Source organism: Hypanus sabinus, chromosome 12 (genome assembly GCF_030144855.1).
Source record: "Hypanus sabinus isolate sHypSab1 chromosome 12, sHypSab1.hap1, whole genome shotgun sequence".
Classification (NCBI taxonomy): domain Eukaryota; kingdom Metazoa; phylum Chordata; class Chondrichthyes; order Myliobatiformes; family Dasyatidae; genus Hypanus; species Hypanus sabinus.
This window is the reverse complement of record NC_082717.1, coordinates 50872285-50888976: the sequence shown is the minus strand read 5'-3', so window position 1 is coordinate 50888976 and position 16692 is coordinate 50872285. Positions and strand designations below refer to the sequence as shown.

The 16692-nt window shown below is 37.0% G+C and overlaps 1 protein-coding gene across 12 annotated transcripts in view; it reads left to right on the top strand.

Moving 5' to 3' along the window:
* The window catches only part of nrxn1a (neurexin 1a), a 1527797-nt gene that overhangs the window by 712192 nt on the left and 798913 nt on the right, over positions 1–16692 (top strand). For 11 of the 12 annotated variants that reach the window (XM_059985909.1, XM_059985911.1, XM_059985919.1 and 8 more), the window contains 2 exons: positions 9589–9792; positions 13617–13643. In XM_059985909.1, coding sequence (XP_059841892.1) covers positions 9589–9792; positions 13617–13643 — 231 coding nt within the window. The remainder of the gene's footprint in view (positions 1–9588; positions 9793–13616; positions 13644–16692) is intronic. The other variant, XM_059985916.1, reaches the window with a different exon arrangement.

Genomic DNA, 16692 nt, shown 5'->3' with positions numbered 1-16692 from the left:
GGATTCAATCTTTTGTACTAATAAAGTGTTGGAATAAAAATATGGATAATGTCTACCCACCTCCCAATCTGTGGAAGTGTCCAAAGAGCATCTGATGCAATATTATAACAGTGACAATACAGAGTTTCTTATCCACGGTAGCATATAACATACACTTTTTCATTACACCCTTCTAACTATTCAGAGACCAGAGTACACAATAAGCAACTAAACATTTTACATGTTTTATTTTCTGTTTGGTACATTTTACCTGCTTGTCACAACATGGGCAACTCTGCATTAAGAATGTCTAATTCAGTTTGGGTGAACATCTCAGGAAAAATGACTGAGTACCCGGTTACATGCCATTTTATTTATCTCTCCAGTCCCTTTTTACTTTATGTTGTCACTGTTTTTACTTTTCATAGAAACGTAGAAAACCTACAGCACAATACACGCCCTTCGTCCCACAAAGCTATGGCGAACATGTCCCTACGTTAGAAATTATTAGGCTTACCCATAGCCCTCTATTTTTCTAAGCTCCATGTACTGATCCAAAAGTCTCTTAAAAGACCCTATCGTATCCGCCTCCACCACCATTGCCGGCAGCCCATACCGTGCACTCGCCACTCTCTGAGTAATAAACCTACCCCTGACATCTCCTCTGTAGCTACTCCCCAGCACCTTAAACCTGTGTCCTTTTGTGGCAACCATTTCAGCCCTGGGAAAAAGCCTCTGACGATCCACATGATCAATGCCTCTCATCATCTTATACACCTCTATCACGTCACTTCTCATCCTCCATTGCTCCAAGAAGAAAAGGCTGGGTTCACTCAACCTATTCTCATAAGGCATGCTCCCCAATACAGGCGCCATCCTTGTAAATCTCCTTTGCACCCTTTCTATGGCTTCCATATCCTTACTGTAGTGAGGCGATCAGAACTGAGCACAGTACTCCAAGTGGGGTCTGACCAGGGTCCTATATAGCTGCAACATTACCTCTCAGCTCCTAAATTCAACTCCATGATTGATGAAGGCCAATACACTATACGCCTTCTTAACCACAGAGTCGACCTGCATAGCTGCTTTGAGTGTCCTATGGACTCGGACCCCAAGATCCTTCTGATCCTCCAAACTGCCAAGAGTTCAGTTAGATGTTCCCTCCACCCTATAATAGACTTCCCATTTCTTCATCTTCTGGCCTCATTCCTTTGTTCTGTATGAACATAGAAGTTTTATGAAAAGTCACTGTGTGATGGGTTCACTGTCCCCAAAGTTCTGAACTCAAATGAAAATATTAAGTCCTATCCAATATTGATAGCGATGAGTACTCTCACAAAAGCGAGGTTATAGTGTAGCCAGCTACACTTCAAAGGTAAGATCACTTCTCTGTTTAACCTCCACAGCAAGTTTTGCTGCCAATACCCACTATTTGAATGGTGCCCCCCCCCCCCCACCAAGGAGGATATACTTACAGCTAACAAATTAGTTTAAATACTGTTAGCAACATTGAAATCCTACAGCACGATACAGGCCCTTTGGCCCACAAAGCTGTGCTGAATATGTCCTTACCTTAGAAAGACGATCCATTATTTTTTATTGATGCATATTCAAATTCAGATAGAATTCTTAAACCACATTTAAAACTTAGTGAGCATTTCTATCTTATAAAAGATTTCCAAATCACAAAAAAATTCTAAAACACAAAGGATTTCCAAAACCCAGGTGCAGTACAATTTGTAAAAGCTAAAAGGACAAACCAACAAGTTGCAGAAGTCCATCACAGAAATCAAAGGCAGAGAAATGGATTCTCATCACCGTGTATTTCTGTCAGTTTTCTTGTCATTCCTTGACCATTCCTAACAAGCCTGACTGCTCTGTAACATTTATATATTTTTTTGCTACTTAGTGACTTCACATACACTGTCTAAGAGCTTTTTGGGACATAGATCCCAGACACTCAAAATTAATGCTGCGAGGGATGACTCTGAGTAGGCAAATCTCCCAACTATTGATAGGACTATTACTCTTATTTATGACAAGAAACAGAGAAAAGAATATTGGTTGGAAGTTTAACTTACTCAGAAACAATTCTTTGTTCGTTGGAAGTGTCAGCTGTTATGTTAGAAAGCTGAATTTGGCAAAAAGGTGCCCTGAGCCTGGATAGAGAATATCTGTCACAACTGACCTGACACATTGATTCTTGCTTCTCTCTCAAAATGTGCTGCTTGAGGTGCTGAGTATCACGTTGACAGGATTTTTGTTTTTCTTAGCATCTATTGAAATGCTTTGCATTGGAAAAATAGAAACTTTGATCCAGCTTGTATAAATTCATGGTTTGTTATTGGTATCAAGCTTTTGTGGATTATTTTATAAAGCTATATCCATAAAATATATGAAATTGATATCATATAGAGAAGCAAAGATTAAAGGGAATTATTGCATACAGTGGGAAAATGTAAAAGTTATTTTGTATGCTTGTGTCATTTTCTTGAAAAGATTCCTTTAATTAAATTAAGATTTTTTATTCAAAGAGCCTTCCACTGAGTTCAGAAGTATGGCATTAAAAAGAGAGAGAACATATATTCAGTTGACATTTAATGTGGGAGGGAGATTGAGAATCATCATGAAGCAGGTCCATGAATGGTCATTGATCATTTTTTGGCTGTTGTTCACAGACTGAGCAGGAACAAGCTTTTCTCTTAAAATCCTATTCTCATCAACATTTCTGAATGGTGATAAAAACATAGGGAATACAATAGAGAAAAAAGAACAGCCTCTGATGACCTGTGTATCAGTCACTAATGGTAGACAAGCGTATCACCTGCCTGGCATCCGAGAGGCATCTCTAAATCACTTAGTTGGTGACACAATAAAGCAAACCTAGTATATTTATTCAAGCCAGTACTAGCACTTTGAAATATGAAACATATTAGAATTCATGTTTTGGGTTCTACGGTGGCATGAAAAGGTGTGGGCACCCCTGGTCAAAATTTCTGTTACTGTGAATAGCTAAGCGAGTAAAAGATGACCTGATTTCCAAAAGGCATAAAGTTAAAGATGATACATTTCTTTAATATTTTAAGCAAGATTACTTTTTCATTTCCATCTTTTACAGTTTCAAAATAACAGAAAAGGAAAAAGGCCCGATGCAAATTTTGGGCACCCTGCATGGTCAGTACTTAGTTAACTCCCTCTTTGGCAAGTATCACAACTTGTAAATGCTTTCTTTAGCCAGCTAAGAGTCTTTTCAATTCTTGTTTGGGGGCTTTTCACCCATTCTTCCTTACAAAAGGCTTCTAGTTCTGGGAGATTCTTGGGCTGTCTTGCATGCACTGTTGTATTGAGGTCTATCCACAGATTTTCGATGCTGTTTAGGTCGGGGGACAGTGAGGGCCATGGCAAAACCTTCAGCTTGCGCTTCTTGAGGTAGTCCAGTGTGGATTTTGAGGTGTGTTTAGGATCAATATCCTATTGTAGAAACCATCCTTTTTTTTCATCTTCAGCTTTTTTTTTAAACAGATGGTGTGATGTTTGCTTCCAGAATTTGCTGGTATTTAATTGAATTCATTCTTCCCCCTACCAGTGAAATGTTCCCCATGCCACTGACTGCAACACAAGTCCAAAGCACGATTGATCCACCCCTATGCTTAACAGTTGGAGAGGTGTTCTTTTCATGAAATTCGGCACCCTTTTTTTCTCCAAACATACCTTTGCTCATTGCTGCCAAAAAGTTCTATTTTAACTTCATCAGTCCACAGGATTTGTTTCTAAAACACATCATGCTTGTTTAGTTGTTCCTTTGCAAACTTCTGATGCTGAATCTGGTGGTGAGGACGCAGGAAAGATTTTCTTCTGATGACTCTTCCATGAAGGTCATATTTGTGCAGGTGTCACTGCACAGTAGAACAGTGGACCGCCACTCCAGAGTCTGCTAAATCTTCCTGAAGTTCTTTTGCAATCAAACGGGGGTTTTGATTTGCCTTTCTAACAATCCTACAAGTAGTTCTCTCAGAAAGTTTTTTTGGTCTTCCAGACCTCAACTTGACCTCCACCGTTCCTGTTAACTGCCATTTCTTAATTACATTACAAACTGATGATACAGCCACCTGAAAATGCTTTGCTATCTTCTTATAGCCTTCTACTGCTGTCTGGGCATCATTTATTTTAATTTTCAGAGTGCTAGGCAGCTGCTTAGAGGAGCCCACGGCTGCTGATTGTTGGGACAAGGTTTGAGGAGTCCGGGTTTTTATAAATCTTTGAAATTTGAATCACCAGGCCTTTCCTAAAGATGATTGTGAACAAGCCATAGCCCTAACAAGCTAATTAAGGTATGAGACCTTGGTAAAAGTTATCAGAGAGCTCAAATCTCCTGGGGTGCCCAAACTTTTCCTTTCCTTTTTTTCACTCTAACATTGTACAAAATAAATGTAATACACCAATCTTACTTGAAATGTTGAAAAGAATGTTTCATCTTTAACCTTTATGACTTTTGGAGATCGAATCTTCTACTCACTTAACTATTCACAGTAACAGAAATTTTGACCAGGGATGCCTAAACTTTTGCATGCCACTATATGCATTTACCTACATTCTTGTACATGGTGCCACACATACCGATATTTATGCATTCCCAGAGGGACAGAAACTGGTGCTTTGGCCAAATGTATCTATGCTTACCCATGCTAATCCTATTTGTCAGAATCAGGCCTTGCCATGCTTTTCCTATTGAAGTATCTTCTAATTGCTGTAATTGTATACAAATACAACTTCATGCATAGATGCAAAGATTGGAGAAGCAGGCATTTGAAAACACAGAATAGTATGTTTTATATCTGAAAATGGATTTTTACATATAGAATGTTCAAATGTCAAGTAGCAGCCATACTACTAAGTTCCAATTTTTTTTAATGAAATAAAATGAAAAATGTATTTAAATGTAATATAATTAACTTTGTTGCATGCTGAAGATTAAATTGGATGACAGAATTAAACATTTTTTAATATTGCTCTGGAACTTCCATTTGGTTATCAAATGACGTGAATAGTCTAAGTCAATAGAAATTAAATGTTCACAAGGCTCTTGTGAAGCATTCAATTGCAAGTTTCGCTAGACCCCCCCCCCCCCAGTGTGTCAAACTATGTAAAGCTTACAATATTATTTTCAATCATTCATGATTTATGAAGTAACTGTCCCCAGCATACTGACTAGATAAAAATGTGAAATCATCTTTAGAGGCAACAAATCAGGACATAATGAGCATGAGTTGGTATGAGAAAACAAGATGCTTTAGTTGCTAGAAATCTGAACTTCATTTACACATGAAAACATATCAATAGACAGACAGGTTTAAATTTCAGGTCATAATCTTTCTTCAGAACTTGGAAGAGAAAACCAAAGATGAAATTATTTTTACATTGTTGAGCATAGGTATAGGTGAAAAAGAGCCTAAAGTGGATGTCTGTGGAAAGTTGGAGAATAGGAGAGATGCAAGTAATAGGGGTGGTAATGGTGAGTGAATCAATATAGGTTGGTATGAGGAAGGTGTATATCGCCAATTATGGATATATGAGATCTAAGACCGAAATGGCATTGATTTTGAATAAATTTGATGTCCAGTCCAGAAAACACTGTTTTGCCGAGTTTGAATATGTTTGATTTTGCATCGGGATTTTTTTAGAAATATGAGAGTGCAATGGGGATGGAGAACTCATCTCATGTGCAACTAGAAGCTTATGATTGCAGACTGAGCAGAAATAATTTGCAAGGTGACATTCGATCCCATATCTACAAGTGTAACTACATGTCCACCAAATATTGTCTATTAAACTAAAAAAAAACACAGAAAAAGTTGGGTATACTTTGCAGAATAGGAGTGCTTTAGTGGAGAACGAAAGCAGAGCTAACATTTCAGGTAAATTACCTTATATTCTGATGGAAATCAGATTTTGTGATCATGGTCCCCAGGGGTAGTGCTGGAAATTGCATGACATCTCATTCTGCTGCTGGAGGATTGAAGAAACTACTAGAGAACAGTTGTCACAAAATCACTGAAATTACTACATGCTCCAATACTCTATCTATATATACACACACGTGTGTGTGTGTGTGTGTGTGTGTGTGTGTATGTGCGTGTGTGTGTGTGTGTGTATGTGTGTGTGTGTGTGTGTGTGTGCGTGTGTGTGTGTAAAATTAATTGACAGTGGCAGGATAGATTGAGAAAATGGTTAAAAAATTTTGCAGGTTTTGCAAATAGAAGCAGAAAGTACAAGAGTCAGGAATCATGATAAGTCTTACTAAAACACTGGTTTGACACAATCAGAGTACTCTGCCCAATTCTGCATATTAAGGATGTGTAGAGGATGCAGAAGGGATTAAACAAATTGATTCCAGACTTGAGAGGCCTTTAATTAGGTTGTAGTAGTTGGGGTACTTCTTGATGCAATCGAGGAAATTGCAATGAAATTTGACAGAGACATTTAAAATCATGAAGAGAGAGTGGATAGGAATATCTTTACCTCCTCTCCCCCCCCCCCCCCCCCGCACTGCTCTTTCCTCAGGGATTGCTCTCACCATGATTCCTTGTCCATTCGTTCCTCCCCACTAATTTCCCTGCAAATGCTAGAAGTGTTACAACTGCTCATTCACCTCCTCCTCACCTCCATTTATGTGCCTCAAACAGGCCTTTCAGGTGAGGCAAAAATTCATCTGCAAATCCATTGGGGTCTTCTTCTTTATTTGGTGCACCCAGTGTGGCCTCCTCTACATTGGTGAGATCCCAACTTAGATTGCAGGACTGCTTTGTCAAGCACCTCTGCTCTATCTGCAAACAGCAGGGTTTCCTGGTGGCCAACCATTTTAACCAAAGGAGACCTGGTCTTTACTATGGTTCATGGACTCTGCAAGGTTGACCTCCCGTCTCATCTTGGATATTCAGACCACATATCCATTTTGCTAATCATTGCATAGAGACCATTGGTTAAATGAGTCAAACAAACTCACAGGGAGATCAGGACTTGGCCAGAAGGTGCCACCTTCGTGCTGCAGAATGCCTACTAAAGCATGGATTGGAAAATATTCAGGGAGGTGGATGCCTATGATCATCATGTCAAAATGCAGGATTGGTGACTGGTTGCGTGGGAAAGTCCATTGAGGAAGTTACTGTGATTAAACAGTACACTGCCTGGGCAAAGAAGAAACCATTGTTGACCGCAGAGATTCATGCACTGCTTAGAGATCGGGACACTGCCTTCAGATTGGGGTCAAGGTGACTCTAAGATCAGTAAGAGCCATGGTCTCCCGTGCAACTTGGGGACAAAATCCACAGACACCCTTGTGTTATCCAGGGACGCACATGTGGCAAGGTATACAAAGCATAACCAATTTCAAGTGCACCGTGACACCCTTCTTGATAGGCTGAATGCCCTCTATGCACAATTTGATGCAATGAATGATGCGACATCAAGGAAAGCCCCCTCTGCCACTGAGGAACAGGAACCCTGTTTAACCACAGCTGAGGTCAGAATCAGGTTTATTATCACCGGCATGTGACGTGAAATTTGTTAACTTGGCAGTGGCAATTCAATGCAATACATAAACTAGCAGAGAGAGAGAAAAAATATTAATAAATAAAATAAAACATAATAGTAAATAAACAAGTAAATCAATTATGTATATTGAATAGATTTTTTTTTAATGTGCGAAAAACAGAAATACTGTATATTAAAAAAGTAAGGTATTGTCCAAAGCTTCAAAATCCATTTAGGAATCAAATGATAGAGAGGAAGAAGCTGTTCCTGAATCACTGAGTGCGTGCCTTCAGGCTTCTATATCTCCTATCTGATGGTAACTGTGAGAAAAGGGTATGCCCTGGGTGCTGGAGGTCCTTAATAATGGACGCTGCCTTTTTGAGACACCGCTCCCTAAAGATGTCCTGAGTACTTTGTAAGCTAGTGCCCAAGATGGAACTGACTAGATTTACAGCTTCTTTCGGATCTTAGCCATGGTAAACAAATGCAAAGCTGTAGGGGCAGACAGTATACCTGCTCAGGTGCTGAGGGATTGTGAGCCACAGCTAACCGAGAACTCAATGGACATCTTTACTATCTCTTTGAAGCAGTCCACTGTCCCTACTGGCTTCCCAGCAGCCAACATTATTCCAGTGCTTTAGAGAGCAACGGTAACTGGCCTGAACAATTACACCCCACCCCCACCCCACTGCATCAGTGATTTCAACAATCACATAGTGCTTTGAGTGGCTTGTAATAGATTATAAAATCCCCCATTCCAACTACATTGGACCCTTTCCAGTTCACCTACTGCTCAAATCGGTCCACTGATGATGCCACAGCAACATCTCTGCACTGCATCCTGTCCCTCCTGGAAAGAAATCCATGCACGTGCCAGGGTGCTGTTCATTGACTTCAGCTTGGTACTTGACATGATCATCCCTCAGAGACTAGTGAATAAATTGTCCTTGGTAGGATTCAACACCCCTCTTTGTAACTTGATCTTGAAATTCTTGATGGAAAGGCCCCTGTCAGTTTGACTTGACAGCAGCATTTCAAGCTCCATCACGCTGTGTACTGGTGCCCCCCAGGGTTCTGTGCTCAGCCTGCTGCTGTTCACACTGCTGGCTCATGACTGCACCGCCAGATTCAACGCAAACCTCATCAAGTCTGCTGATGATACAACAGTGGTTGGCCTCGCCAGCAACGATAAGTCAGTATACAGGTAGGAGGTAGAGAGGCTTAAATGGTGTGAGAACAATAACCTGAATCTCAACTTTGACAAGACAAAAGAGGTGCTATGGACATCAGGAAGGCACAGGATGACCACTCTCCATTAAACATCAATGTCTCTACCATGCAGAGAGTAAAGAGCCACAAAGTTCTTGGTGTACACATAACAAATGATCTAACCTGCACTCACGGGCCTCATCACGAGTCATGAAGGCACAGAGCAGCATCTACACTTACTGAGGAGATTGAGGTGTGCAAAGCTTCCTGCCTCTACCAGAGCATCTATGACAGTGTCCTGCTTGACTGCATCATTGTGTGGTATGGAAATTAACAAAAAAATACAGAAGTAACATGAAATAAAATGTTCTTATATGAAGGGTGGTTAATGTCTGGAGCGTACTGCAGGCCTGGTAGTAGAAGCACATTCAATTTTGATGATTAAAATGGAGCTAAGTAAATATCAAAAATAAAGCTTATGTCGGGATGTTGGAGAGAGAGTGGTGAAGGGTGAATTTTCATTGATTCTATCATATTTCCTTGTTTTGCTGTGAATGCCTTCAAGAAAATGAATCTCTGATGAAAATGAATGGTGATATGTACGTACTTTGATAATAAACTCACTCTGAACTAGCATGGATTCAGTGGACATATAAACAAATTAAACTTTGTAGCCATTGTCTGATTCTGTGATGTTGAGTTTTAAATAATATGTATTTAATAAAATTTAAAGTGCTATTTATTAGCCCTAAACTTGTATGTAAAAAAATTAATAAAGGTCCTGGTACTTAATAGCATTTTAAAATATAAATTAGATATTATGCAAAGAAATACCTTCCTGTTCATTTGTTTCTTCCTTTCTCTTATCAGAAGCAACAATACTGAGCTACGATGGAAGTAAATTTATGAAAATCCAACTCCCTGTTGTAATGCATACAGAAGCAGAAGATGTATCACTGCGATTTATGTCACAACGAGCCTATGGAATCTTAATGGCCACGACATCCCGAGATTCAGCAGATACTCTGAGATTGGAACTTGATGGTGGTCGTGTCAAACTTACTGTCAACCTAGGTAACATTCATCAGTGCTTTGTGTCATCACTTTTTTATGCATAGAGATCTTTTAATTGTTCAATAATTTGTTCAATGCTGTCAAATTTTGTTTAACAATTTTGAAAAATGATTAATCAAGATGCAATGAATTTTGTTGTCACATTGTTATAAACCCATCTTTTGAGACCTCATTGAAGCCAATTTACTATTTTTGTTGCTTATGCATGTTTTTTAAATTATTTCCATCAATTTCTTCCTTAGAAACTTTTTTTAACATTTTATTTTTATATCTTTTTGTACTCTGATTCAAGAAGCCCATCTGTTTAAAATTTTATAAGCTATAGTATCTACATCAGAGTACCAGTTGATGATTTACAGACTGTACACAAGTAATGACAATTGATTGAACACCTGCTGGAAATTTGATCTAAAAGCAAACCATAAGAAATACTCAGTAGGTCAAGCAGTATTTGTGAAGAGAGTAACAGTTAATGATTCACTTGATGAAATTATCTGAACCATTTACTCTCGCTCTTGGTGATTTGCTGAGTATGCCATTATTACATGGAATGCCTTTGTTGTGAACAAAGTAACAGTGTGTTTAAAATAGAGAGGCAAAGAAAGAATACAACATTGTAATCTTTCTGCTGGCTTCAGATTGTAAATTACCACAAGCAATACTAAGTCTTTACAGCTTCAGAAATATTTTAAAAATTCAAAAATATATTTGAGATGAGAGTAGATTAGAGAGAAAGCTTGTAATTTCCAGTTCTAAGCGATCACTCCTGCCAAAATTGTATTTGTAAGTTATAAGAAGTGAGGACCATCTCTAAATTTGCAAACAATACTTAACAGAAAATATCATTATTTATTTCATAAAATGTACAGAAAGAAGATATTTTAATTGAACAGAATAATAGAATAATTATTTTTTCAACATGTGTATAATCTTATGGGCTTCTGCTAGTTCTTTTACATTATTTGTAACAAATGTGGCTTTTACCATGTCTTATTCAATCATGTTTATCTTTTACTCGTTCATTTTTATTATATTGTTGTGATATTATGCACTTACTTTTGAATCAAAAGATGGTACATGACCCTTCAAAGACCAAGGTCTGCGGCCCTTAGCAAACAGCCATATGAACAAGAATGTGCAGCCTCTTTTACAGTGAAAATGCTTGCTTTAGTCTCAATTAAATCATTTTATTTGAGAATAATAGAGAAGTAGGAATATATGCATAAAAGAAAACAATAATTTACACTGTTCATTTACTGAATGCATTTACATTTGTATACAATGCCATTTCCAGTAAAATTGATGAAAACGAAATTGAATTGCTGATGAAATCTGATGTCTCTATTTCATTTCTAATGGTCAGTGTAGAACCATCTGATATAATGAATGATTTTTAACATCTAATGATTGTGAAGCCTATTTCACTGCATTATACTGCACAGCAATGACCTCATTGTTTATTTTCTTCCGATCATACAAGCAAATATAATAGATTCACTGAAAGAATCATTTCCCTCTTTTCCAGTGAAGTTATGGAAATGTGTCATTTTCATCATAAGGAAATTTTTCCCAGATGTGGAACTTAAATCTCTTTTCAAAGTGGTCAGATGTGTGGCAAATTTACAGGATGTGATATATGAAATTAACTCTCTTCTTTGAAATCATTCTTGATTGTAACATTATAACATTACCCAATATTTGGAATTAGAAGAGTTTAGTTCAAGTAGCTTGAGAAATTTTATAATGGCAGCTGAGCCTCTCTGTTAATATAGATCAATCAAATTATTTCAAGAAAAAAAGAATTAACATCATTTCATCATTTTCCTTGCCAGACACTTTTAGCCATTGCCTCAAAGTACATTGTCAGAAATCATCAGACTTAAATGTTACCACCAAAATATTTTTTTGATACCATTTGAACAGAATATTGTATGGAAGTAGTTCACTGGAATTTGAAGCAAAATAATGCAGCACTGAGGAAACAATCCTATCCATTTTGGAAAATGTTATGAATAAGTCTTTTTGTTATCTTCAAAAACAAAAGAGATGTAGGGTCTATCAACTGAACAGCACCAGTACTATTTTGAAAGAACAGAAGGTGAAAAACAAAGGTGAGAAATCTTGAAAAATTAAGTTTAATGCCTTTTGACCCCAGAAACCCAAGAACCATCAACATTCAGCCATTGTATAGCCTATTTAAATCCTCAATATTTTTGTTTCGTAAGCAAATGGCTATTCTGTTTGCTTCCACATCTTGTTTACCCTCTGACTTTTTTGGGTTTTTTTGCTGTTATTTTCTTTATTAATGCATTTCTTAATTCAAGCCAGTGGTCCTCGCGTGGACTTTAAAGTGCATGGTCTTAAATTTTTTATTTTGTGAATACATCCCTGCAAATAAAAAGTATATCTGAAATTGAATAATAGCCTAAGTTAATCATCAATTTTGTCTTTTCTACAGAAGTTTAATCACATGTAGTTTTAGAAGGAAACTAGATTTTTGCCTAGTTTATTAGGCCTGAATCAGTCTTAGATATTTACATAGAGAAGATTTCTGCCTGAGTCACGTTCTCTCACTAAATCTCTATATTGCAATGACTTTTCTGCATAATTTGCAAAATTAGATTGACTGTTCAGGGCACTGTTTAATAAGCTACAACTGATCTATTTCATGCAGCATACAGTAAAACACTTAAGTCATGGAAAAAAAACACATTGAATTTCTCTACTTGGCCATATTAATAATGGAATGTCTGTTTACATTCTATTTCCTGAATGTTAGATTGTAGAAATACTGCATGCATCTCCTGTTGGATTTATGAGTTATCATTATCAATCCAGGTGTACAGATTTTCTTGCTTAACGATCAGTATGTTTTAAAATAATTGTTGAGGTGTTCAAAAAGTATAGCATTTCTTGTAATGAGGTGTGCACACTTTGGTCTTTGGCTGTTTGCAACCACTTTTCTGTTGCGGTTGACGACACATGACAAACTCAGCTACATGAACATGAACCTGGAATTCTTAAGATTCAAATTCTTCAAGGGCATTTTAGATTATCTTATTCACTGTTGGACATGCATATAAATGTTGTGTTGTTTAAAAGTAGGAGACACCAAATTATTTTATCTGTCTTGTACTATGTTTTAGGGTTTGTTTCTTTTGAATGCAAAGGGGGAATATATTTGAACATTTTAATGACTGCAACATATAATTTTTGAAAATATATCTAAATATTGGTGATTTTAAACATTAGGCAAATTTAGCTTTAGCGCTCCCTCCCACCCCACCACCAAGTACATCATTTGTTTAGTTCCATTGTATCTTATCACAAAATGCATAATTAATGTGTGGAATATAAAAATGTAGTTCTGTTTTAAGCCTTTGAAGAATCTAACAGTGGTCAAAGACATTTGATCTTGCCAAATTACTGCTTGTACCCCAGTATGATGGAGCACTGCTTATTTTCTAAGTGGACAGTTGTGTTCTTTCACACATGAGGAAAGGTCTGTGGCTTGTCTGGGTCAAGTATCTTTGACGTGAAAAAAAATATTATTTCCATCTTGGTTTGAGAATCCTGTAGCTGTTGTTTGCTGTTGGCCTTCTTATGCTTTATTTAATGTAAGTAAGTAGACCCAATAATAAATGTATGGTGCAAAAACCATTCTGTTATTAAAATTTTTTAATAGTAAATATTATTTTCATCCATAAAATGGCCACATTTGCATGTGTCTGTCCCCGGAAGGGTGGAATGCGATTTTTTTGGATGTCTGCAGCTATTACCTTGAAGGATATAATTTCATTTTTCATCTATTTTTCCCTATCTAGACTGTATCAGGACTAACTGTAATAACAGTAAGTTGCTGTTCAAAGCTTTTTCACTCTTCCTCTTCTACTTTTGAAACAATTTGTGGAAGTAGAATTGCCTCATAGACTCAATTATATAACAAGAAATTGAGAATGTGTATAGTAATTTAGGATTAGAGAATCATAGGATAGTTGCCAGGGTGTTAAAAAATGTTTTAACACATTTTTTTCCTTAAGAAAGTCTTTTTCACAGATTTAATAACATTTAGCAAACAGACTTAGTTATGTTCAGTGAAATGTGCGCGCAATTGCAGTTGTTAAGTGCATGTCCTTAATTAATAATGCACGTCTTTGTTAAGTGCAAGGTAAATTCGAGCAACGTGAGATATCATAGTGTGCTGTATGCCATTTGAAAAGATTAATGTGATTGGTCTTACAATATGGAATATAGATATTCCTAACATCCATATGAGGAAATATTTTTTTACACCCTGTATATTTCACATTAGAGGTGGGATAGAAGGACAAATAGAGTTAGATTAATTCAACATGCATGATTCCACTTTAAATGCATTTCAGATAATGCATGGAAAAATAACTTCTTTGCATGACATTTCAAGGTTTTTAAAATGTAGAAAGAGAAAGGATTGTGACTTTTTTTCTAATAATTACTCTGGTAGGATGAGATTTTTATGGCTAGATTGCCAAGAGGATTCTGAGATTATAACCAAATTATCTAATGGCTTCTCTTAATCAATTTAAACTTACAATGCATTTTGCAATGAATGCTATGAATTAACATATTTCTACACCTTAAAAAAGTAGCATCAGCTGCCTTTTCTTAACATAAATGTGATTTTGTGCTGTCACCCTCAAAACAAACTTAATATTTCTCAAACAATGGAGCCAGGCTTGCCAATAATTTATTCTGAATTTATTCCCAACTAATTGAGTATATTTTCATACTGATTGAATTAGCTCGAATGTTCTTCTGCACGTTACTTTACTCACAAATGCGCAAATTACCGGTAACTAAAGATAAACTTTTGAGGATCAGTGCTCTTTTTGTGCGGTAAGGAAGCTTCTGTGCTGCTGAATTCTGTTGAAGAAAAAAGCTAAATGTGAGTTAAATAGAGGAACCCACAGATTTCATTTTCAAAAGGGAGGAAATACCATCCAGTCATGGATTTTTCAGACACATTTATTTCACAGCTCAAATTATAAATGGAACTATGTTATCTCTGTATCTTTTATTATTTTATTTGTGGACATAATTAAATGAAATCATATTTAAATTTCATACTGTACTGTCAATATGTGTGTTTGTACTTTAGGGTTATGCAGGAGTTATTTCTAAGAGAATAATTATACTTTTAAAGCACTAATTCACTTACAAGTGTTTTGTTGAATTATTAGAGACAAGATTGCAAACCAAAAGGACAGACTGGGAGGATGATACTAACATATTAGACAATTGGGTAATAGCTAAAGTAACTCATGGTCAGTTTCCCTTTAATATTTATACTTAATATAACAACCTAAGGATGATTTTTGGTTCACCACCTTAATACAATAATCTAAAATGCACACACAAAGTGTTTCTAATGCTGCATGTGATGGCATTGCAAGGTAAATTCCTAATACACATGTCACAGGATGGGAACTTGAAACCCATGATTTTGATTCTGATTAATTTGAATCACCTAATGTGTCTTGGCTTGGGCCAGTGGGTAAGTAGCACTGCAGTGTGCATTTGCAAAATCAGTATGCTGTGGGTTTTGGCCAAGAAGGAAGCCAAGGGTTTTCATACATAGAACATGGAACAGTTGTTACGTTACTTCTGTTTAAATGTACCATGGGTTAATAGTGTAGAATCATATTCTGGAAGAATTAGAGAACTTTTATTTACAGTAATAAACAAACACATATTAACCCAGCCACGTGCTGGAACATCCTAGCAATCCTGTGCATGCTCAGTGTTCTGTCCAATCATGTACTGGCATATCATTGCACATGATATCACCAAATCTTCCTTTCCTTAAAAGAAAAACTATTAACAGCATTAATCAAAGCCAATACATAATTCAACAAGTCTCTCTCGGTCTCTCTGTGGGTTTACGAGCATGAGTAGACCTTTTAAGTGGTACACACAGTTCTTGTGTTTCCTTGTTATTATTTACATGTTTTGTCTCGTTAACTGAATCTCTGAAGTAGGCTGTTTCTTGAGGTCTTTGCGATTTCTTCTTACCATTCCTCCGTCCTCTGCTTGGACCATATATGATCTGGGTTGTACTTCTTCAGGTACTGTAGCTTTCTGTGTCCATGTGTTCACTTTGCCTTGTATTCTTACTTCATCTCCCTGATGTAGTTCAGGTAATGGACAAGAACATCTATCAAAGTATATTTTCTACTTTACTTTGTGTTCATCTTTCCATCTTTTCACTTGTTCACCTTCCTCTGTTCTCAGAAGGCTCTCATCCATTGGCAGATTAGATCTCAAACGTAGTCCCATCAAGAGCTGAGCAGGGAAAAATCCATATTCAAGTGGAGTACTTCGGTAGGCTAACAAGGCTTTATAAAAATCACTTCCACTATCTTTTGCTTTGTGGATCAGTTTCTTGACAGTTCCTACCAATTTCTAAACTAATCCATTAGCCTGAGGGAAAAATGGACTAGATGTTGTATGAACAAAGCCCTATTCGTGAGCAAAATGTTTCATGCATTCACTACTGAATTGTGGACCATTGTCTGTGAGAACTTCCATCAGGTACACCATGTCTCGAAAAAGCTGATTTCATGCATGTAATTACATTTTCTGCAGTCATTCTGCCCAGAAAACACACTTCAGGATACAATGAGTAGTAATCTGTTGCTAATAGATAGTCTTTGTTGTTAGTTATAAAAAGATCAATGCCTACCTTCTGATAAGGTCTATGAGGGTTCGGATGTGGATGCAGTAGCTCCTTAGGGTTACTAGGTTAATACTTAAGGCATATTTGACAAGAAGACATCAATTCTGCAATCTCTTGATTCACCCTGGGCCAAAACATCACTTTCCATGCCCTTCTCTTACATTTTTCAATGCCTAGGTGGCCTT